The sequence below is a fragment of the Clarias gariepinus genome, chromosome 7 (genome assembly GCF_024256425.1).
Source record: "Clarias gariepinus isolate MV-2021 ecotype Netherlands chromosome 7, CGAR_prim_01v2, whole genome shotgun sequence".
NCBI classification, from domain to species: Eukaryota; Metazoa; Chordata; class Actinopteri; order Siluriformes; family Clariidae; genus Clarias; species Clarias gariepinus.
In genome coordinates this window covers 39,214,320-39,239,657 of record NC_071106.1, presented here as the reverse complement: position 1 = coordinate 39,239,657, position 25,338 = coordinate 39,214,320, and the positions used below count along the sequence as shown (strand labels likewise).

Sequence of the window (25,338 nt, the reverse complement as noted above, 5' to 3'; positions counted from 1 at the left end):
AGGAAACCTCAACACTAGAGAACCTGCTCAATTTTGGCACAAGAAGAGGAATCTCAGGAAGACCAGAAGACACAAAGAATCAAATGATGAGAAATGAAGATCAGATGTACTTCACAGAGCCAGCATTACCTAAAAAAGGAAAACCCTGCGAGATCAAAGCTGGAGATCAAAGCAAGCTGCCAAGATTTTTTTTTTTGTGCATTTCTCCGGCATCCACTCGGTCAGAGCGCATCTGCTGTGGAAGCAGCGGGGAAGGAACATCTGAGCCAGGCTCTCACTCCACCACATGAAGATTCTGACTTTCCTTCATTTCTGTACAAAACTGTGACATGTTGGCCACAGAATGCGCTGTTCTGTCCTCGGCTGTTTTGGTAAATTTTAAACTCCCGCTTCAGATTTAGGAATTTTCTGCCATTTTTATGTATCTGTAGGAAACCTTTTTTAAAAGGTGTATTTTTTAAATAAATATTTCAGCTTCATTTTGCTTATTGTTATTTAGCAAAAAGCCATAAACAACCTCAAACTAAACAGAAAAGCTGAGCGCTAAATAAAAGACACTGCATATTTATGCATTACATTATAATTCATTGTAGTTAATTATTTGTTACAGTGAAATGATTAATGGTTTGAATTTTATAAAATTGCTTTACAGCAGCCCTGAACAATAAGGCAAATAATTAAAGCTGTGTAAGATTAAGGTGAAAGAATATTTTAGCTTCACAAAAACAAACAGTGATTATGTACTAATCAATGGAACAATTTAAGAAAATTATTTAATAAATCTAAAAAATTAATCGGATCTAAAATATCTGCGTTTATCAATTAAACCAAAATATAAAGTTCATCAGGTTAACCAGTTATTCAAGTTTTCATCGTTTCAAATTCGTTAACTTTATTTAGTCAATTCATTTAGATTTTAGCTCATTTCTTGCTGAACACAAAGTATTGGCACCCGTCTACCCTGCACACCAATGGAAAGAGCTCAGTGAACGAGCGGCGCTGAAATGTTATAATTATTATAATGATTATTATTATTAGTCTGATTGTTATTATTATTACTATTTTGACATTATTGTTTTTCCAACACACAATTTTCAAAACATTGGGATATTTTTGTCCCAAAAATATAAATATCTAAAATACAGTGAAAGCTGAAATAAAAAGACTTGGATGATCCACATTAGAAACATAAAGGCTTTATATTCCTTCCTGCGTTTTTACATTTCAGCTGTAGGAGATGATCTCGCGTTGCTCTGCGTGTCATGAGACCAGGAGCCGATAGTTTCACAGGCTGACGGTTTATTTCTGTTGAAGGTGCGAGTGTAATTTGCAGGTATACCATTGACGTGTTGCTAATTTGCTTGAGTAAAAGCACCTTTTTACCTTTTTTTTTTTTTTGCACTCAGTTGCGATGTCTCTTTTTATGGTCAGGAATAAAGGTTTGTGTGCTGATGGCTGAAGCCATTTCTGTGAATTTTTAGTCTATTTTGGGCACCAGATTGTGTGCTGTTAGCGCCTGTCAGGACCCTCTTAGCACACCGCGCTGCTTTATTACGCGCTCCCACGCTATTGTTTACCATGTAGGTTTTCAGTTTCAGAATAAAGTACAGATTTTCTGCTCAGTGTGTGTGTGTGTGTGTGTATGTGTGTGTGTGTGTGTGTGCTCATCATTCTGAGCATCCCTGCTGTCACTGCAGTGCTGAACACAAAGAGAATCCTCACATCAGAGAAGAACATGATGGGACCAAAGAACCTCCCCATGAAGAACTTTGGCAGTGTTCCTGCTTTACTGGGAATAATCCATCCCCCTAGTCAGACCTTCTCAGGGGGGTGCCAATACTTGTGTGCAGAGTAACAGATGGCCTACTATCAGTAAACAAAGACCTACATTTTAAAATATAACATAAATACCAGAAATGATTCCTCAGAGCAGAATCAGCAAAAAAAAAAAAAAAAGTAGAACAGTTCTTCAGTCCTCAGGTAAATGTTCTGTGCAGAACCCAACACCAGCTCAATAACGCAAATAAACAAGGAACCAAATCTTTAAGGAACCCAAGAAACCCTCATTGTAGAATCTCTGAAGTTATGAACACTCTCTACTGTTCTTATTTTTATTTGTATTGCTACAACTTTAGACACAATTAGAACCCATTAGAGATCTTTGGCTCATCCTACAGAACCCTCATTAGTTCTGTGTTCTATGTACAGTAGAACCCTTCAATTTTGAGTAAAACAATTAAAGCTTCTTTATATAGAAAGCCTTAATTAATTCGAATAAAAAATTCAAAATTTATCTGCACTACGTTTATATTAAAACGTGAGTCACTGCTATGCAGGTGTGAACGTGTTACATCAGTAAATTTGTAACTGCTATGTGGACAGAAATGGACGTCCCGCTTGTGATTTGCACAAAAGAGGAGCAGTGTGCAGTGTTTAGGGTTTTTTGTGGTCTGAGGGTGCCATTACTTATTAAAGACTTTGTGTGCAGTGTGGAGGATGTGTTTTGTCACAACGTGGTGTGTATGAATAGATAGAGAAGTCCAAGGAAGGTGACACGACAGGCAAAATGTACTGAAAAGCAAAGAGGTTATGATTTTGGTGTAAGGGTTCTTTAAGGTTCCAATGCTTCCAAAATTGGTTCTACTTTGAATCCTTTCTGAGAGAGAAAACCCCTTTGTTTAAGGTTCACTGTAAAACTTGTAATGGTTTGCCCAGAGCGACAACTGAAGAGCATTTACGGGATCTTAAAAGAGTTTAACAACAACAACAGTAATTATGATGATGATCACTCACAACAGCTCACTTAAAACCTCATCCAGCTGGGCTCAGCACCTCTCTCTGCAACTGGCTGCTGGACTTCCTGACTCAGGCAGTACGGGGTGCCAATTTACACTTCCAGCACCATCACTCTGAGCACGGGGGTGCCCCAAGGATGTGTGCTGAGCCCCCTCCTCTTCACGCTGTTGATCCATGACTGCACACCATCTCACAACTTCAACCTCTCTATCAAGTTTGCAGTCGACACGTCTGTGGTGGGTCTCATTAGCAACAGAGATGAGACTAACTACAGGATTGAGGTGAGTCGCCTGGCCAGGTGGTGCACAGACAACAATGTCTCCCTGAACGTGGAAAAGATGAAGGAAATTGTTGTCGATTACAGGAGAGCACACACCCAACACTCTCCTATGACCATCAATGGTGTGATCGTGGAGAGGGTGAGCAGCACCAAGTTCCTGGGTGTGCACATTACAGAAGATGTCTCCTGGTCCAACACTGCAGCACTGGCCAAGAAAGCACAACAGCGTCTCTACTTTCTCCATAAGATGAGAAGAGCCAGAGGCCCGACACCCAGCCTCTCACACCCTTATCGAAACATAATTTCGATTCTCTATATATACAGTATGCACTGCACATGTAGCAGAATTGACAATAAAGTTGACTTTGACCTGGACGATGATGTTGCATCTTTTAAAGAAAACTTTCCTTCTCTGATTATCTCTCTGTCAGTAATCCAGTACTCCATGTCAGTATTATTCCTTTATTAAATATAAACCATTTTTTGGATCCTGTGACCCCTGAAATATCCAGTGAACCCTTAAAAACCCCTGAGGTCAAGTACCAAAATCTAGATGTTAACCTCTTTGGATAATTAAAGGTTCCCTCTCTCACTCACTCGTTCTCCATCGCACTTCTGCTGTCCAGGGTCGCGAGAGGCCTGGAGTCCACAATCAGGGGTTAATAAAAGGTTCCTACCATCTAAATAACGATTCTAGTTTTAATAGAAATGCGTCCTGAGAGGAAAGCGTTATTTGTCGCAGGGCACGACTTTAATTTTGAGTCGAAAATTGGAATGGTACTTTATATTAAAGAGTAAAAATGAAACAAGGAATAAAACAGCATGCAGAAGGAATGAGGGAAGAGTAAATGAGAGTCAGGAACGCTTAGAGTGTTTTACTCCATTAGGTTAGATATAAAATTTTGGCTTTCGCAGACAACAGAGCAAGAACGCTCAGAGAACCCCATGGTGATTAGTGCGTTATTGATCTTTCCTTCTCCTCCGTCCTGGCTTCTGCTTCATCAGCACTCTCTCACTCTCTCTCTCACTCTCTCTCTATCTGTCTCTCATCCTCTCCGTCCTGCTGGAGGAGAACCGCAGTTTATTTATCGGCATTTGCGGGGAGCAGAAACCAGCCAAAAGCTCAGCGGTGTAGCCAGAGATGTCAGATGAGTAGTGTAAGCAGTAAATATCAGTGTGTGTGTGTGTGTGTGTGTGTGTGAGTGAGAGAGCTCTGTGCTTTGATAATGCATAAAGCACACGTAGGGGTCTGTTAAAGCTGCGCAGAGAGAACATTACAGGCCCGTGTTAATCTGGAACCCATCAGAACGCCGGTGACGGATTTGCCGCTGGTCTCATCCTCGGCAAGACGCGAGCGCATCTCTTATTTATGAGAGACAGATTTTACAGCCGGCTGTGCATTCATTACCGACTGCAGCGACAACAAACACGACGGGAAAACAGTGAGCGATCTGAGAACCAGCGCGGAAAATACAAACAGATTATAACGCGCGGATCAGCCGGGGTTTAATTCTGTCCCGAAACTTTCCGTTTATTTCTCATTAAAATTTAAATCACGTACAACACAATGTTACATTAGTATCTGAAATTTTTTTTTGAAGAATTACTTTCATACCAAGGGTGTTCGAGTCAAACCGGGACTTGTGATGACATTTCTGGTAAATGTAGATGGTGATGTAGCCGCAGTAAAACATCGGAGCGGTACAAACGTTTTAAAGAAGGTCGTACGTCCATGAATGACAGAAACTCGGCGTGGGGTTATTGCCATGTCCCCCATACAGTCCTGACCTCGGTCCATGACATTAAAGCAGTTCCTGGAAGGCCGGCGTTTCAGAAGTTAATTAGACAGGCAGTCCGATTATGGCTGTAAACTTTCTACTTTGAGTTCCAAAAGTCCCACTTTGACTCGAACGCCCTTTGTACTTTTGCCCATGATTTAATATTTCTCTGTTTTTAGCTAAATTCCTTCTTGTGAAACATCAATCAAACAGCTTAGCTCCTTACACGGTCACTTATGCTACAGCAGCTATTAACACTTCTTCCTTCAGCTTTCATTCTCTTTTTTTAATAGTTAATAATCACCTCTGACTGATACAGTATAAAGCTCTGACACTGGAGACTCCTTCCTTTCTTGTTTTATAAACACCTGTGTGAGCTGTTACTATAGAAACATAACATCTGAGAACGAGCACAATAATATAAACCTGTGCGAGTGCTGTTACAGAGAATTGCTCTGCAGATGGAACATCTCAGCTGGTCTTCAGATCTCCTCCTGGTGGTGTTTTCGTTTTTCTGGGTTGAACCTCAGCTCATGAACTTCAGATTTTCTTTGTATTTAAATGGAGAACTGTGAGCTATATTTTTTCAATAAGCGTTTCTAATCCTGACACATAATCATATTTTTTGTTCTAACTTATTATTTTTTTATTACTTACAGACTGGAACAAAGATTGAAGAAAATCATCGAGTGAATCATGTGAGACGGAGTGCGAATTTAAAACATCTCTGACGTCTGCATGTTTTAAGATCTAACAGAATGTCAGCTGTATTAAGCCATAGAGTAGAGCACGGTCTGGAGCGGGACATGAACACATTTCATACAGAATGTACTCTGTTCGAAACAGGAGTGAAATTAAGCACTCGGTAAGAGGGAGAGCTTTGGGAATTTAATTATAAAGGAAAGCTAACAAAGGAACGCTATTGCTTATTTAATGAAGTCAAGTTTGCATTTATTGTTGGCGATTTAGCAAAAGCATTACGTCTCTCCTGCTCTTTTCCTGGAGCAGAAATGCATTCAGACAATAAAATTATTATTATGAATCAATCAGGGACATTACACAGTATTTTATTTTGCTGTGTGCCTGCCATTGTTGTTGTGTTGAGTTTGTGTTGTCATCCAGCAACATCATGAGCGTATTTGTTCATATACTTGTCTATATCACGTTGGCGTAGTCATTAGACTGCTTGGTGGGTTTCCTCCAGGTACTTTGGTTTCTCCCACAGTCCAAAGACATGAAGATTAGGCTAATTGGCGTTCCCAAATTTCTCATAGTGTGAGGTCCTACCACGGTCATAAAAATGAAAATAAATAAAATGGTCACCATTAGCCTCCACGGTTCCTAGTTGGACTACAGAGGTTCCTAGATGTATGGATGGACCTACAGTATATACTACATGTGTTACCTGAGAATTCCAATAGATGGCACACTGAAGAATTTGATCAGACAGTTTTGCATACACAAACATGGCAACACTCAATGTAGGTAATACTTATCTCTCACCAACCGTTATGTTGTGTATTTGTCCCTTTACAGCAGTGACGTCATCATTAACGTTAAGCCTGTGGGTTACTTATTGGAAGGTCAGGGGTTCGAGCCCTAGCACCTCCAAGTTGCCATTGTTGACCCCTTGAGCAAGGCCCTTAACCCTACCCACTCCAGGGGGCGCTGTATCCTGGCTGAACCTGTGCTCTGACCCCAGCCTCCTAACAGGGATATGAGAAAAACACATTTTAATGTGCTGACAATAATTACATTTATTATTATTATTATTATTATTATTATTAATCACACAGCTGGTGGTAATTGCAGACCTGGTCCATTTTCGCAGTTCCTGTTGACTACATCGCCTCTTGCACATTTACTTGCACATTGCACCCCGTAGCGATGCCACGCTAATTCCTGAGGATACGCACCAGCTATGCACCAAACAAGTGCATGATATACGAGGCAGACATCATGCATGGGCGTATGCGTAGTTGAAAGCAAGAATATTTCCAGCCTCTGTGTGCTTATTTGTCACTGGCTAGGCCGAGATAGTGGTGAAGAAATTCTGCACATTTGCATTTAAGTGTTATTAAGAAGGTCACAAGAAGGAATAAAAAAATAAAAGACAAGGATCCAGGTCGTCCTTTACTGAATAAATCTACTGTAGCATGTCTTGGGAAATTAAATAGGGTTTGAGAGAAATAGTAGCAGTTCTTGTCCAGTTTTTTGATAATTCCTGGTATATTGTGAAGGATTGTGGGTAGTCTGTAGGTAGACGGTGAAAGAAGACAGTTTGTTGTGGTTTATTGGAGTCGAATGCACCTTGCAATTTGCAGTTCATGAAATTTCGTGGAGTCAACTTGTAGTAGATTAAGGCATGTGATGTCAAAATGTCGAATCTGGCAAGACCTTCACTTCACTACTATACCAAAGCATAAAATTAAGGAATGTTTAAAAAGCTTCCTGAATTAACATATTAAATGAATCAATTATATACCTGAGTTAATAACCGAGCGTTTCTGAAACCTACCTGTTGGTATCATTGTTTATTCTTGCTTTTTAATTTCCACCTAAGGGCGTACAAACTTCTGTACATGACAGTGTATTTTCTCTTCCCCAGCTGGGGGGATGTGGGATTCTGGGAGTAGGCGTCTGGCTGTCAGTCACCCAAGGAAACTTCGCTACTCTCTCCACCTCCCTACCGTCTCTGTCTGCTGCCAATCTGCTCATCGCCGTGGGAACCATCATAATGGTGATCGGCTGCCTGGGCTGCGTCGGCGCCGTCAAGGAGAGCCGGCCCCTGCTGCTCAGCGTAAGTACCGTCCTGTCCCCGCTGTCTGGGGTGAGGTGCGCTCTTTTATGTCTTGGCTGATGAGGGCGGAACGCAAATAAGATGCTGATGTCACCAATCAGAATGTTGGCATTTTGGAGTAAGCCACGCCCACAAATACTGTCAAGCAACTTTTGGAGGCAAGGATAAATACAAATTTTTAAATGTACTTTAAGTTTAAAGTATTATCATTTCCAGTAATTATTACAGTTTTATTATTAATTACGGTATATCTCAGTCGGACATGCTGATGTTATTGTAGAAGGATTCAGATTGTTTATAGAGTTTAAAACCCTGAAAATACAACCGGAACTTCGGCAGATGTAAACTAAAAGAATTTAAAATCACTTGAGTCGATATTTTATTTACAATATAACATAGGGAAAATAAATGTTTTTTTATTTATTTATATTTTTATTGATTTTCAACAACAACAAAAAAGCAAAGCCAGATCAATATTTAATCGACACCCACAGCAAACATTTAAACACAAACAATAATGTGTTACTATAAAAGAGTAATCATGGAAAACCGAAAGAAAAAAAGGTGGGCAGGACAAGAGTCATGATTGTCCAAGTAGATCCCACAAAGGGGCCCAAACCAGACAGAATACTGTAGTTCAGATTTGTTCTGTAAGTCATATGTAAGTTTTTCCAAAGGGAGAAGATCAGCAGCTTGTGCCGAACACATCTCCAGAGTTGGTAGACCAGATGTTGACCATAAGTAAACATTCCTTTGGCAAATAAGTGATGAAATTTAGTAAAGAGTTTAAATCAGAAGGAAGATCTAGTGATGTTTTACAATTTAGCAGGTTTATAGTTGGAGACAGTGCATTTTCTAGGCAGTATTTTCTGAACCAGATCAAAACGTTTTCATTTTCTTACATTCCCAAAACAGATGCATCAATGATCTCGTTAAATATAAATGTTTAAATAAAGACATTTTACACTTTTATCAACTAAATGGGCTCATTTTAAATTTGTTAGCACAGGTACATAAAAAGATTGTGGAATATTTTAAAAACAACGTTCCTCAACATCGAATTGCAATGGCTTTACAAATCTTATCTCCTCATCAAAGATTCGCTGGTATATTCAAGGCTCATTTAAAATAGACTGTTTCAATGTAAAAAATTGTTCTATGGTGAGACGAGTCCAAATTGGACATTCTTGTTGGGAATCACAGATTCTGTGTCCTCTGGGCTGAAGAGGAGGGAGACCTTCCAGCATGTTATCAGTCTTCAGTTCTCTGATGGTATGGGGTGTATAAGTGCATACGATGTGGGCAGCTTGCATGTTCTGTAAGACACTATGGATGCTGAAAGGTATATAAAGGTCTCAGAGCAACATCTGCTCCAGGTAAGGCCTTGTGTATTTCAGCAGGACAATGCAAAACCTCATACTGCAGCTATTACAACAGCATGGCTTTGTAGTGGAAGAGTCCGGGTGCTGAATTTTCTTGCCTGCAGTCCAGATTTTTCACCTATAGAGAACATTTGGCGCAATACTAAACGAGAAATATGTTAAAGACGACCACAAATTCTTTAGCAGCTGGAAACCTGTATTAGGCAAGAATGGGACCAAATTCCAACCAAAACTCCATAAACTCATAACTTTAATACCCAGATGTTTTCAAACTATCTATCCATCCATCCATCCATCCATCCATCCTTCTATTTATTTATCCATCCATCCAGGGTTGGGCGTTTAAGTTCTCCCTCGTGCTTGCTGGGTTTCCTCTGGTTTCTAAAAACATGTAGGTTGTTTGATGTTTCCAACTTGCCTGTAGTGTGTGTATGTGTGTGTGTGCACCCTGTGATGAGATGGCACCCCCTCTAGGGTGTACCCCACGCCGTGTCCTGCGCTCCCGGGGATTCGGTGCAACTCTACACAGGATGAGAGGTAGCGACGGCGGATGGAGAGATAATGACTCCTTTGTGACGTGTGTTGGATTTTATGAAGAGGTTTGTTCAGTGGTGTGTAGAGGAAGAGTCCGAGCGGGGATAAATAAAAATAAGCTAATCTCACAGGCTTTGTTTAATTGCTTTGCTTAATATTGCACTGTTTCTTATGAGGATGTTTTATAGAAGTGTGAAACCCCATGAGACCATGTTGTGAATTATTCTGTCCCGTTTTTTTTATCGTCTTCCAAAGGAGGAAGAATAACGAGTTAGAGTTCTCTAAAGAAATGCTGTAACTCGCCCGACAGAATAAATTATGCAAAACCGGTATGACACAAAAATCCAGAGAAATTCTAACAAGCAAAAGTAATTGCCGTCCAGAACTCAATTTTTTTATTTTTTTTTACATTTATTGAATTCTCTTTAGCAGTAATAAGGATGCAGTAACGATGTTGATAATACAAATATTAAAATGTACTTTAATGTAACAATAAAGTTACAGCTTAAACTCTAAGTTCTGACACTGGAGACTCCTGCCGTCATACTGTATATCAAAATTATTAGAAAAAAAATTTGTTTATGTGAAGTGTGTGTGTGTGTGTACACATCCCTATGGATGAGTTGTTACTATAGAAATCATTCTGTATTAGCATTATGTGTGCATTAGTATAAACCCGCGATCCATTATAGATCATAAATCCTCACCTTCTGATTGATGAGATTCCAGAATTCAAAAGCAGCGTGAGCATAAAAAATAACCCGGAGCGCCGTGCCTATAGCAAGAAATAGATGAAATATAAGGGCATGGTGGAGCAGTCAGGTGGAACGTTAGCAGTCATATCTCTTCGCGCCGCAGTACGACAGGCACGCTATGAATGCGGGATTTGAGTTTGACAAAGCTTCATGTCACCCTTCATGGCACACAAGAGTCTTACAGAGACTTAAAAATCCTCACTGAGCTGTCGGAAAAAGCTTTTATAGTGCGAAGTCATCAGACTGTATCTGTGCGTGAGGGATAAACAGACCTGAGGTGAACCTGGGTAATGTTCAGGGGAGAAATATGTGCCAGTGTGTGTTATAGAACGCAGTGTTTGGTGAGTAGGAAAAGAAAATGGTGGCGTGAATGAATTGGAAATGATGGATGCAGTTTAATTTGCGTGGCGTTTATACAGTAGGACGATACACCGGATGTTCTGGATCTGGCTTATGGAGTTTGAAGTATCGTGTAGTTAGTCCTGAGATGAGGTGTTGTTACTGTTCATACTGGGATAAATTCTTATTTCAGTCTAGGCTGAAGAAACGTCCTAAAATATACATCCGTAAAATCCTGGAATGTTGCGCAGTCCAACCTTAAAGTACGGTTTCTCCAGCAGGTATTTCAAAAAAAGAACAAAATGTTCTTCAGGAATATTTAAATCATCAGATTGCCTTATCACACCAGCTTTACTAAAAGCATCCCTTTTATAAGGAGAGAAAAAGATGGCACGACGACGTTCCCATCTGTCACGCGGTGACACATTGCCATTTTCGAGCACTTAGCTATTCAAGCCAGGAGTTTAAAAAAAGATTTAAAAAAAAAGGTACGTCACAGTAAAATCTGTTCCTTCATAATTACGGTCGCATCAGAGACCCGGTGAAATCTGTGTGTTTATGTGTTTGGAGGCTGCTGTACACTTTATCCGAGTGATCTTGTTAACCGAACGTTAAAGTTCTGCACGCTGGAGGTGGAAACGCAGACGTGTTCGTGGTGATCAATTTAGCGGGTTTAATACGTTTTTATACGTTTATATTAATGCATTCATCTTCACTAAGAGCTTGGTGCTGGTCGGAGTTGTGACAGATCGCTGGGTTTGAAATGTGAGGTGGGAACACAGGCTGCCATGCTGCCACATGCTAAACCTCAGAAGTGTAAAGTCAGAGCCTGAAATAAACAAGATTACAGAACGCCGTGCTACAAAGTGGAGGCGGAAAAAACATCCACACGTGTCTGTTGGTTAATTTAACATTAAAATCACCACCTTTGGTCCCCGAAGGCATGAGGGGTGAGCCACAGGCATGGGTGAGCCACAGGCATGGGTGAGCCTCGGGCATGGGTGAGCCTCGGGCATGGGTGAGCCTCGGGTGCCCCTGATCCTGTCACCAGTTTACTGTCACTTATATCAGCATCAGTAACGCGCGATTTGTAACTGACAATCTTTTTCTCTCTATTTTAGTCGATCCAATTCCTCCCAGTCACTAGGGGGCTCCACATTAAGGCCACTATTACCATTCAGTCAGGGGGGGGGGAGAAGATCACGTGTTTCCTCCGAGTCACGTGACATCAATCGACGTCAGAACATTCAGAACTTTTCCTGGAACATTTAACAGCTTTACAAAATGTAAGAACATTGCACATTGTGTGGCTTCTAAAACCTAAAAGAATCATAAAATAAGGTTAAATGAGGTTTAATGTCTATTTATTTTATCTTTTACTTGTATATTTACATGTCTTTTCTAAATGTTTTGTTTGTTTTTATATGCAAAAATATGATTATAGTTTTGGAAATTGGTAATATTGGTCATATTTTTTGGAGGCTGGAACGAATTATTTGCATTTACATGATTTCCTATGGGAAAGTGTGTTTCATATTACAAAATTTCACCTAAGAACTCGTCTCTGGAGCGGATTTCATTTGTACGCAAAGGTACCGCTGTATTTCTTCCCTTTTTCTCCACCCTAGAGTGTGTGACTGTATGCCGATGTTTCAGAAACATTCATTGCTAAAATAAGGCTGACAGTTTGGCATTTATTGGCATTTAATTAGTCTTCAAACGTGCACACTTGATAAACCATGCGTGTGCACGTGATTCGAGTGGACAGAACAGCTTCCACCAGCAGAAAAGCATAAACACGCCTCTCAGGGACGGAGTTGTGACGAGCTCTCACGATTCACGATTCAAACAACTTTATTAATTCCAGAGGGAAATTGCTTTAAAAGGAAAACGAAAAGAGTATGGCTCAAATAATACAGTTAACAATATTGCACTTGAAGAGTGGTAAGGTCCAATAGTATTGGGAATTGACCGGGGAACAGATTCATACATTACATACAGATACATTACAGCACAGTGAAATTCCTTTTTCGCATATCCCAGTGTAACTGGGGTCAGAGCGCAGGGTCAGCCATGATACAGCGCCCCTGAAGCAGTTAGGGTTAAGGGCCTTGCTCAAGGGCCCAACAGTGGCAACCTGGTGGAACTGGGGATCGAACCACCGATGCCTTAGCCCTCTGAGCTACCACTGCCCCCACTGTATTATTGTACCACTGTATTATTGTATAGTTACAGACAGTTAGAATAGACCCCTCCCTACGCACTTGGAAGTGCTCAACTCTTGCTCAGGACTTCATGGGGATATGGGGACAGTGGCTAGTGTGTCCCTTTCATTGATTGGTTACTTTTAAAACCCACATTCTCCATGGTTTGACTCCTTGTTTGGCAGCAGGATCATAAACAAGAATGAGAAGAAGATGCTGGGGGTAAAGAGAGGAATTGTAAAAGGAATTGATGAACGTTGTACATCAGTTCAATGAGAAAGCCACCAACACCAAGGAGCCACTGATTCTGGGGCAGCCATGTTGATTTGAAGTCATTTGTTAAATTCTGAGGAACTCAGACTATCCACAGACTCCTGGGAGACATTACTCGTAGGAGATGCTTTATAAAATGATTTCATCTTCATGAGATCAGGTAGACGAGGAACAAGCACTGAGCCTGAGCTGTGTGAGATACCAGTCCGGATTGAGAAGTTGTAGATGTACAGTAGATGTCTCCAAATCCAAGTGGCCATCCAAGGATATGAAGATTATGCCAGTTAACATTATGGATTATCATAGAGAAGGCTTAGGCTTGATGACACTTTGGCTGATCCAGAAGCTCAGTGATGGAAGCCAGACTGGTTGGAATCCTTAATCTGGTTCTTTCATGTGATAAATTGGATGAGGCCTTTGGAGATTCCTGGCGACTCGCGGTTGGGATACGATCCAGTGGACATGTGGTGGGATTAGTGGCTGTTTGTAGGATTTGGAGAGAGAGGAGAGAAACATGGTGGATGGTTAAAAAGAGGGAGGGAGGGAGGGAGTGAGTGAGTGAGGGCATCTGATTCATAATGATGGTTCAGGCCTTGTTAACTAAATCTGTGAAGAAAGGAGAGAAGTGTTGACATGGTGATGTGGTGCAGCGGTGATATTAGAGACAAAAAAAATCACAGAGGTTCAGGTGCTGGAGAGTATGAGGAGAGTTCATCTACAGTAGTTATGACTTTCTCACTTTGGTTTCTTTGTGGAACGCTAATTAACTAAGGCATACACAGGAAGGAGAGAAGAGCGCCGGAGGTCAGCGAGGTTCACGGCAGGAAGGAAGTAAATTTTTTAAAACCAAAATGTAACCGATTTAAAGTGCTAGACCTCCTGTTCCACCACTTGACCCGGTGTGTGTTATTTCAGTGAATTACACTCAAGGCCACTTACATCTATTGCATCTGTGTACACTCCTGAACCTGGACTCAAAAAACAAGGGAAAAAAAAACAGCCCTCTGTTTATTTATTTCAGACGAGTGCTTCAGAAACAAACCTTTACTCTGGGTTTCTATAAAGACTGATGACGGTCTTTTTTTTTGGTTTTCATTCTTATTTAGCGCGCGAGATCAGGTGTAGTTAGTGCTGCACGTTTCTCAGACTGAGTGTATAAGCACGTGTTCTGGGGAACTTGTTGATTACGATAACGATCCCTAAACGAGTGACTCGTCCTGCTTACCAATTAGCAGAGTTTCCTCCGATTTGCATAATAATTATAAAAAGTGTGTGCGTCCCTGTTCATGCACTCGAGCTCCTGGAGTTCATTTGAATAAAAATGAAGGCGTTATCGTGGATGGAGTGGTGCCACGTGGGAGAAGAGGCAGTTTAGATTCGCTTTCTGTCTTCCTTTACAACCGGGCGGAGAACCTTATTACTTAACGGATCAGAGGAGCAGAAGCAGGCGTTCTCGTTACCCTTTTCATAAATGGACGCATTCGGATGACAGCGACCGAGACGGTGCGAGTTGTTAACGTTCGCTCTGACATTTACACACCCCTCCCACACACACACACACACATATGCTTTTCTAGGTCGATTTTTTGTGTGTTCAGGCTACACTGACAATCTCCTTAATGAGGCAGCTTGACTGTCATGTCCGTCTCGAGAGCCGCCGAGCGTCTGCCTGTCTGCTGCGAATTAAAAGCGTCTGCTGCGCGTAGAGATTTGTTGGGGTTGTCGGTAATTAGGCGTCCTGATCGTATCTGCCTGATTAAAGTGATGCTTAATTCTGAACTTTAACACGGTATTGATTGGGACATGACGACACTGTTTTGAATTTGGACTTGTTTTTACATAATAATTGCTTTTGTTTTTTTGTTTTTGAATATATTTTTATAGGAGCTTAATGATTCTTTATAATAAAGACGACGACGATGATGATGATGATGATGATGATGATATAAAATCCTATAACAGCATTACCCTTTAGAGGTTAGAATGAAACCATCCGAATACACCTCTGCTGAAAAACAAAAATCCATAAAGACAGGCCAAAGCGCTGTAACCCTCAGGGCACTCTGTAGTCTTGTTTTTCTATTTGGTTCATAAACCAGCTGTTCATTCAGTCGATAAATGACTCCCAGTGCTGAATTTCAAGTGAAGCGCCAGGTCAAAGTTCATCTCAGCATCCTGGCTATAAACCCAGGTCACGTCCCCGAGCTCTGGTTCAAGCCTGTCTCTTTATGATAATGGGCGTAATACACACCGAGGTGCTCGTGCTGAGGATCAGGAGCTGGAAATGAAATGTCTCGCATCGAATGAAACACAGCCGATAAATGAGATAAACGTCTTTCTAAAAGTGAATATCCATGTTCCTTTTTTCTCTTCCCTTTCTAACCTCGACGCTCGGCCATTGATTTCCCGTTGCAGTTGGGTTCACCAAGCTGGAGAATTAAATCAGAGACTAAATCAAATGAATCAGCTCGAGCCCTTGAGCAGTATTTAAGAAACAAACATTGTACTGTACTGTGTGTGTGTGTGTGTGTGTGTGTGTGTGTGTGTGTGTGTGTGTGTGTGTGTTATGGCTGTTCCTGTAAAATACTGTAGTGAAGAAGCAGAATTGATTATTTTCCTCTAACAGCACGTCCCTGAGTGTTTTATTCCTTTTACACCGCAACTAACAAGAAGCCATCCTGCACTGCTCTCGCACCTCCAGCGTCCTGGTTCGATGAGTTTTTGATGAGTTTGCATGTTCTCCCATTGTTTCCTCAGGATTTTTTGGTTTCCTCCCACAAATTAAACACCTAAATTCAATTTTCCTTTAGCAGCCTCCCTTAAGTCTTTCTCTTGAGGTTAAAATAAGGGAAAAAAACCCTGCTTGAGACATGTCCAAAGCGCTGACACTGGAGACTCCTTCCGCCAATGTTACAGAAACATTTCTCTGGACAGAGAACATCACCATAGCAACAATATCTGAGAATGAGCAGTTGCTATAGAAACAATAACATATCAGAGCGAGCGCAATAATATAACCCTGCACTGCTCTCTTATCTATATTTGGTTTTATTTAGATTAATAATGACGTAATAACAGGAAGGACTTGTTTTTAGTTTTTATTTAATCCACAATGTTGAAGCAATAAAGTTTAACCCAAAATACAGGCTGAGGCGCGGCCTGCGACCACGGTGGGCACGAGGGCATGCATGACAGAGGGCACGTCGTAGCCGGTGAAATGCAGCGCCCGCATTCATGAAAACAAGACAAGAGTCTGGAAAAATGCATCATATCACGAAGAGACTAAAGTAAGTTTTATAAATAACATATCAGCAATGATCTTATTTCGACTCAAGGCTTTTTGACTTCTGTATTTGGAAATCAGAAAATTCTTCAGTTTGTTCAGCACGTTATCACGTCTCACACAAGATTAAATCAAGGCGTGATTTGAGTAAAGTGCAGCTTTATGTCCAGCCACGCGTCTGAGTAAGATCGACCTACAAAGTGTCAGAACCATCCAGACAAACCTGCTCTCTCTCACCTTCTATACCACTTTATCCTGTATTCAGGGTCGCAGGGGGCCTGGAGCCTATCCCAGGTGATGAGGTGGGGTACACCCCAGACAGACCAATACACACAGTACACATAATTTGGAAACACAAATTAACTAATCTGCAGATCTTTGGACTGTTGGAGGAAACCGGAGAAACTGGATGAATCCCACCAAGCACGGGGAGAACATGCTCACAGACTTGAGGTGGGAATTGAACCCTCGACCCTGGAGGTGCAATGCGACAGACAGTGATAACCACTACACCACCATGTCGCCTAAAAACCCGCTACGATTCAGATTTAAATATCTTCAGAGTAAATTGTTCTGAAGACAAACCACAACCAGCTGTAACTCCCTGATGATCCTCTTCTGATCTTCTACGATCTCAAGGTCATACCAATTTGAGGTTAAAATTAGAAAGATAGGAAAGGGGCTTTCTTCAAAACCTTTTCTTTTAAATTATTAATTCAATTTTGAATGCAGGATTTGCAGAACAGGGTTGAACAGGATTAGTCATCTGGGGGAAATTAACTGTGTGTGTTTTGGGCAAGGAAGGACAATTCCAAGCGCACTTGAGATTCCATGGGGGACTGAGGTGCATAAAAATGCTATGGAGATTGAAAAGCATCAGTTTCATCAAGGTTGGGGGCCAAGAATCTGCGTCGGCGCCGCTGTGAGTCTCACTGAGAATAAAGGAAAAAGAGAAAGATCAGTGTGTGTGTGAGAGAACATGCTTTTTCTTCTTGTTGTGATCTTTAAGAAATCCAACTTGTAACTTGGTTAAGATTTTGTAACATGAACACGAACGTTTTCAGGAACCATCGGAGTGAAGCAGATGAAAATACGGATCAGGTTTATTATTTCAAAAGAACAAACAAAACACAACAAGGACGATTCAGAAGAACGATGAATGGTCTCATGGCAACAGACAACGAAACAACATGGAACACAGAAAGTGCTTCACTGCAGGTGGTGTTCATCCTGGTGCACATCACAAAATACAGAATTTATGATTCAGGTGCCAAGTGGGCACAGGAAGGGCATCTTTACATCTACAGAACTATTGTGGACGTAATCAGGGTGCATTGATCTAATGTTAACACCTCAGACATCTCCATCTGGAGAGGCCTTTGGGTCGATCTGCAGGCTGGTCTTCATGCTCTCTGCGGTGACGTGATGGAGTTTCCTGCAGAGGCTGATGGGACTTTTAGTTCGCCTTTGGTTCATCATGACAGAAAGAGAGTCTTAAAATTTTTTTTTTTCATAACTGACATTAAAAACTACTGTTTTATAAATTTTTAAAGTCACTTATTGAAACACATCACATTACCAGCCGTAAACATAACAGTAAAGCCACTCCCATCCATTTGGACACTTCCTGCCGCTCTCGTCCCGGATCCGACTCTGGTTAAACCATTTACACCCATCATTTCAATTTCCTTCCTGCAGACCTCTCCAGCGTCGCTCCCTGACCAGCTATTGATTTTCCCGCGGAGGCAGCGCTGCCCAGGACGAGCACGTGGCATCATCATGTCTTCTCATCAGTGCAGGAAATGACACGACTCTACACGAGGCTTTCTTTTCTACTCTTCACAGCGAGCAGAGTGAAATACGTCTCCTTGAAGTCGGCCGTCATTCTCTTATCTTTTCACGTCAGTCCTTCACTTCACTGCAGATATTATTGCCGTGATACAAAGAGCGATATCTGGGTCGGGTTTCTGAAAAACTACAGCGTGTGCTCGCTTATCTCACTTGTCAAGCTTTCTTTTTCTTTTTTTTTCACAAATTTTACATGAATCATGTTGATGTTGAATATTTCCTCATCTCACACGTGTCTAATCTCTGACCTTCACTCATCTGCTTTCCATTTTGGATTAAATTTCCAGTTAAAGAATCTTTCTTCGTCCTTGGCCGACACTGTGCTACACAAGTAGAGTTTCCTCCTCACAGCTCCAGGTTCGATCCTGAGCTCCAGGTACTTTTTTATGTTCTCCATGCCCATGTTGGTTCCCCTAGGTTCTCCTGTTCCTTCCCGCTGTATAAAACATGAACTTCGGTGAAGTTACAGTACAGTATACACAGTGCTCTCTGATGGATCAGGTCCGGTGTGGACTAGTGGTTTAGTGGTTAGCCCTGATCCCATGACCTCCTGGGTCGGGGGTTTGAATCTCATCTGTGTATAGAGTTTGCATATTCTCCCAGTGCTGTTTCCTGCTGGTATCTGGTTTTCTCCTACAGACCAAAGACATGCGATTGTATGCAGGTTGTGTGTGTGTGTGCTCATGCCCTACACAGGATAAAGCGCTATAAATGATGGACAGATGGATGAATAAATGATTCCTTTATGTTTTTCAATCCAATATTGTCCTGACTGTCGTCTAAATTGTTTTGTGGTTAAAATCAATATCGTCCTGTTGGGAGAAAACTTCTCATAATCATCACTAACCCTAACAAATCGATAAACAACAAAATCATTTACACTTAGTTACATTATTCTCTACAGTGCAATGAAATGTTGTTAGGCTTGTTATGGTTTGATTTTTCGGATCCATCCCTTATTGTCTACAAGCTCTGCCTTTCCTTTTATTGTTGGCCAACAACAACAACAACAACAAATTCTATCCTCCAACACCCTAAATCTCACCCCAGGTGTTTAACGAGAGGAACTCGACTGCACTGATGCTGATGTCATGACGACAAAACCAAACAAGAAGTCTTTTTGGCTCGTCAGTCCACTTTGTCCAGTGTGTCTCCTGCCTCGTGCCCGAAGATTCCTGGTTTAGGGTTAGGGTTAGGGTTAAACTTAGGGTCCAGACCTCATGCAACCCTGTATAGAATAAGCAGTATAGAAGATGAATGCATGGAATGTATTTATTTATTTAATTTTGAATTATCATGGAAAAATAAATGCTGGAACTTCTTTCTCTTTTACTGAAGTGACATTTCTTGTTGTCCACACGACTTGATACCAAACGTTCGAACGCAGTTTGGTCAGAATGATCAGATATCCCACCTGGTACTCACGTGAAAGGTCTCACGTGAATCAGGAGCGCGAGTTTTATCGAGGAATCGATGCGTGAGCGCCATCCACACTTTCTCCTTCTTAAGAACGCTTAATCCTGTATAAATCCACTCTCTGACCTGCATTAACAACCACGAGTCCTGCACGCCATCCATCACCTCCACACACACACAAACACACACACACACACACACACACACACACACACACACACACACACACACACACGAGACAGAAAGAAGCATTAAAGCGTTAAAGGGTCTCATTAGGAAGCGCAGCACATACAGTAAACATTATGCCAAAGCTTTTATTCCGCGACACACAGCACTTACACGGCAGCTCGCGGAGCACGTCGCGTTTCTTTATTCCTGCACTGTTAGAAATCCAAGTGTGTGCAAAAGTTTGTGCGCCCTTACGGCTAAACGAGGACACCAAGAAAAGTTGTGTAGATGTTAGCGAATGTGCTGTTACAGGAGTACGACCACTGTGAGGTGGATTATTTCCATACCAGAACGTCCTAAAGTGTTTTGTTCCTCTTAAACCACGGAGAACCTTTTCATGTGAATCCTTTACCTCATCTTGTATAGTTTATGTGGTTACATTTAGAAATTATTCATTACTTTTTTTTTATTCATTTGGTAAAGAACAAACATGAATGAAAATTCAGAAAAAGGGCTTCAGTTTGTTACGGAGCATAAAGACTGGACTTTGGTGCGATGGAAAAAGGTCATGTGACCTGTTGAGTCCAGACTGAGCCTATTCCAGAGTGATGGGCGTGTCAGGGTGAGAAGGAAAGGACATGAAGCGATGCTTCCATCATGCATAGTGTCCACTGTACAAGCCTCTGGAGACAGTGTTATGATCTGGGGTTGATCAGTTACTCAGGTCTAGACTCAGTAACGTTATGGGGCAATAAAATGAAGTCAGCTGACCACCTGAATGTACTGAACCACCAGGTTATCACATCTATGGAGGGTTTCTTCTTCCCTGATGGAGATGAATATACCAGATTCATTGGACTCAGAGTGTAAGAGAGTGACTCTGTGAGCATGAGGAATCATTATCACACATGAAGACGTACAGAGTCTTGACCTTAACCCCAGTGGGAGTCTTTGGGGCGTACTGGAGAAGTTTTCACCAAAACAATTTATGCCCCTGTGGATGGAAATAAATGTTGTTATATTCTGTAGATAAATAGATAGAAGTTTACAGGAGGGAAATAAAAAGTTCTTTCCCTCTCACTAACTCCCGCTATTCGAGACCCTCGTCTGTCTCCCTTGGAGACTGTTCAGCTTCTCACACACTCAGAGACACACCTGGTATAAAGTCTGGTGAGATTTCCTTCCAGCAGTGAACCAGGTGTCTCTCAACAACTCCATGGTTGTACAAGTCGTCACAGGGAGGCCTGGATCTTTTTTCTTTTCTTTTTGTTTCTATACATTCTGTTCTTTTTAATATATTCTGGTGAGTACTGGGCAACATGAGCCACACACACAGGTATAAATATAGTAAAATATGTGGTATATTTAATTATTATGTACATTGTATGTGTTATTTACATTACAGCACCTTTATCCAGAGCGACTTACACTTTTATCTCATTATACAGCTGAGCAGTCGAGGGTTAAGGGCCGCGCTCAGGGGCCCAAAAGTGTTAACTTCATGGTCGTGGGATTTAAACCTGGGACCTTCCGTAGTCTAATGTCTTAACCACTGAGCTACCCCTGACCCACATTTTGTATTATGTCCTGTATGTACAGGTTTACAGGTTAGACAATAATTATACGTATCCTTTAACATCTTCGGATCTTTGGCTTTTCCTTTAAAAAAAAAAAAGTTCAACATTATGGTTTCTATGGATGATACAAAATAAATATCAAATATAAAATTGTGTGTTGAGTTATTGGGTTAGTAATAATAAATAATGATAATGATAAATAACTGTACATGAGAAAATATATATTTTTATCAATTTGAAATTTTATGAAAAATTTTATGACTTTCAACTGATTTTTATTTAATGATAATTTTTTTTCATCAAATTACAAAGGTTAATTAATAACCGCAGAATTATAATCATCTTGTATGTGTTATAGGTGGGGTAGTGGTCAGCACTGTCACCTCACACCTCCAGGGTCCGGGTTCGATGCCCACCTCAGGTCTGTGTGCATGGAGTTTGCATGTTCTCCCTGTTCTTGGTGGGTTTCCTCCGGGTTCTCTGGTTTCCTCCCACAGTTCAAACACATCCAGATTGGACTAATCGGCGTTCCCAGATTGTCCACAGTGTGTGAATGTTGATTGGAGGTCCTACCACCACCGTACAAAATGGGAACAAACACAATAGTCACCATCACAGGCCTCCATGGACCCTATTCAGACTCCAGAGGTTCCTGGATGGATGTACATCTTATAGAAAACTGTAAGTTTTGGTGAGATTTAATACAAAACACTAAATCAAAGACAAAAGGAAGCGCTGACAGAACCGTTCCATTCGTCTCTGATTTCTTTTTCACTCCGTCAGCTTGGAGCACCTTCTCCCCCCCGACGTCACACTTTACTCTCCCTGAGCTGTAATCCCGCTGGATGTGATAAAGCAGTGAGAAGACGAAAGCATGTGGTTTGGCAGCGTTGTGCGGTGATTTATCACATCTGTGACACATCTGTTATCTGTTATACTCCTGATAAGTTGGTTCACAGTTTGTATCGCTCTTCTTCCTCGCATCTTCCTCACTGTCTCTGATTGATAAACGGTGACAGACGGACACCCAGCGATTTATTTAAGACGGATTGTTGCTGCAATGTGAGCATGGAAACTGTAGCTGTATTTTTTTATGTATTTTTTATTTTAATATAAAGCTCATGACAGAGCTGAGACACGTGTGACACGCGTGAGGTCTGTCTGGTGTAAACACGTACGAGAAATTGAAGTAGAGCTTCTGAAGAAAAGCAGCCAAGGGACTTAAACCTTCCTCGTCGTAATACTGAGAGACACATTGGCTCACCTCATCTCCTCTCTCTCTCTCTCTCTCTCTCTCTGCAGTTCTTCATCCTGCTGCTTCTGATTTTCCTGCTGGAGATCCTCTTCATCATCCTCTTCTTCGCATATCAGGATCAGGTGAGTTCCTTGAGTTCATCACTTCCTGTTCAGGAATCAATCAATCAGACAATTAATTCATTATAAAAAAATAGCACATTTTCCCACATTTTCTCAAAGTAACTTATAAAAGTGTAATGTATGAATGAGGGGCGGGGTTATATTTCATAAACTTTTTTTTTTAAACCTCAATTATAAAACCCATGGAAACTAATTGAATTGGTTAAAAAATGGCATTAAGTTTTATTCATACCGTACAAAAAGATTTAATTTTATAACATTTCACAGTCCTCTGTTGCTTTCTAATTCTGCCTTCTGATTGGTCGGAAAGTGTTAATTAATTTTCTGACCTTAATGCAGCCTCAAGACAAAGATAAAATGTTATCATTTCCACGGTAACAGATCATTCACAGGGCAGAAAATGGCTTTCCAGATGGAGATGTTTATGTAGCATTAGCGGAAGGAGTCTCCAGTGTCAGTAGGGTCGGAGGTAAAGCTGTAACTGTTTAAGATCACTGATATCTTTAGGACAGAAGGTTTTTGCCTCGTTGCGAAAAGCGGAGACGAGTGTGTTTTCAGCTGCTATAACGTAAGTGAAGGAGTACAGTTGATTATTTTCTTCCAACAGCACTACACACGGTGTTGTAATCCTCACTTATTGCATATTAAGAGCTCGCTGGAGCTGGACGTGATGAAATCTGACACGCTGATGAATTAAATAAGATGCGAAAGGAATCAGTTATCATGATGAGTCTTAGTCTTTAAAAAAATAATAACAAGATGGATTCGGCCGAAACACAGCTCTCGGGGAGAAACGGCAGGCTGTTTATCACGGTGCTGCTGAAGGAGGCTGAGGCCAAAGACAATAAAAATCAATCACACGCTGGATGGAGGACGAGATTCTGACAGTCAGACCAGCAGCTCATCGCTTCGTTTATTTGTTTATTTGTTTGTTTGCCTGTTGCGCTGCTTCTGGTCAAACCACCTTCAGTTAAAACAAAGTTATTTAAGAAGGAATGACATCACTGAGCTTCAGAGCCACGGAGATGGTTTTAATTATTTATTTATTTGTCTGTTTGTTTATAAACAATGCAGCACTTTATTGTACACGACTTAAACTGAGATAGAGGCTTCCTCTGTGGGGAAAAAGGCAGGTTTGTAATTGAAATAAATACACACACACACACACACACACACACACACACACACACACACACACACACACACACACCCCTCCATTATGACCTGAAGCCTCTCCCAGTGGACTCGAGGCACGAGGCGGGATAATAAATATTCACGTTTCAGGAAATTTATCATCATTTGCTGCAGGAGAGAGAGGACCGCAGGAGAAACTAAAGCATGAAGAAGGAAAAATAAATAATTGCAATAGGATTTTAAATGTCAGGAAAATAGAATGAATACAAATATAAGTATTAAACTGAGTTTTCTAGGAAAAAAAGAAGTAGAATTGTATAATCTATTAGAAAAGAATAAACTGTTGAATGTGTAATGTATTTTTACACTGGATAATACTGTACTCCAGTACATACTGTTTATTGGTGTTTATCCTATTTGTTCCTCGGACATAATTTATAATGATTTAAACCTCAAGTTGAGACACGGGCAAAAAACTAGTACGCATTTACATGATCACATGTTTTTCTGAGACGAAAAACATGTGATCATGTAAATGCGTACTAGTTTTTTGCCCGTGTGACTTATTTGTTAATTTCTTTTTTCTCAGTCATGTTTAAATAGTTGTTTAAAATGAAAAAAGTAAATGTTGTGGCTCAGGTTGTGCTGAAACAGGAATATCTAACAAGTAGAAATATATATATCATGCTGTGAAAAAGTATTTTTAACCTTTAGCATTAGCGGAAGGAGTCTCCAGTGTCAGGTAAAGTCCAGGTAAAGCTGTATGCAGAGAGAGGGGGCGAGTGTGTGTACGGCTAACCCTAAACCTTTTTTCTTTTGCATGATGTCACACTTAAATGATTGAGATCAGCAAATACATTTTAATATTACAACTAAATAACTTAAGTAAATAGAAAAATGCCTTTTTTTAATGATGATTTCATTTATTAAGGCAAAAAAGCTGTCCGAACCTCTCTGGCCCGATGTGAAAAAAAATGATGAAAGAACTGAATAATCACAAATCTGAGTTCAATTTTACTTCCCACATGGATTATTTTTGTCTAATATATAAAAGTTGTTTAACGAACATTTCAGGGTGACAAATTATACAAAAAAAAAATCTATATCTGGGAGGGGCAAATACTTTTTCACAATTATAATGTGAATATATGTGTGGATAAATATGCTTATACACAAAATGGCTAAAAATGCTCTGGAGTTAACGGTTTAAACATACAGTAACTTTAGATTGTACAACATCGCTACTTAACTTAAAAAATAAAAACAAAACTAAATTTTAAATTCTAAATTAATTACAAGGAAATAAATACAGATGACATGTTTACATTAAAGGTGTTCAGTACCCACATGAAATAATATTATTTAGAAAAATTAAATATTGTCTAAAATAAGTA

At 40.6% G+C, this 25,338-nt stretch overlaps 1 protein-coding gene across 2 annotated transcripts in view; it reads left to right on the top strand.

Moving 5' to 3' along the window:
- tspan4a (tetraspanin 4a) overlaps window positions 1-25,338 on the top strand; it is a 150,487-nt gene that overhangs the window by 90,023 nt on the left and 35,126 nt on the right. For both annotated transcript variants that reach the window (XM_053499723.1, XM_053499721.1), the window contains 2 exons: window positions 7,463-7,654; window positions 22,736-22,810. In XM_053499723.1, the coding sequence (XP_053355698.1) occupies window positions 7,463-7,654; window positions 22,736-22,810 (267 nt within the window). The remainder of the gene's footprint in view (window positions 1-7,462; window positions 7,655-22,735; window positions 22,811-25,338) is intronic.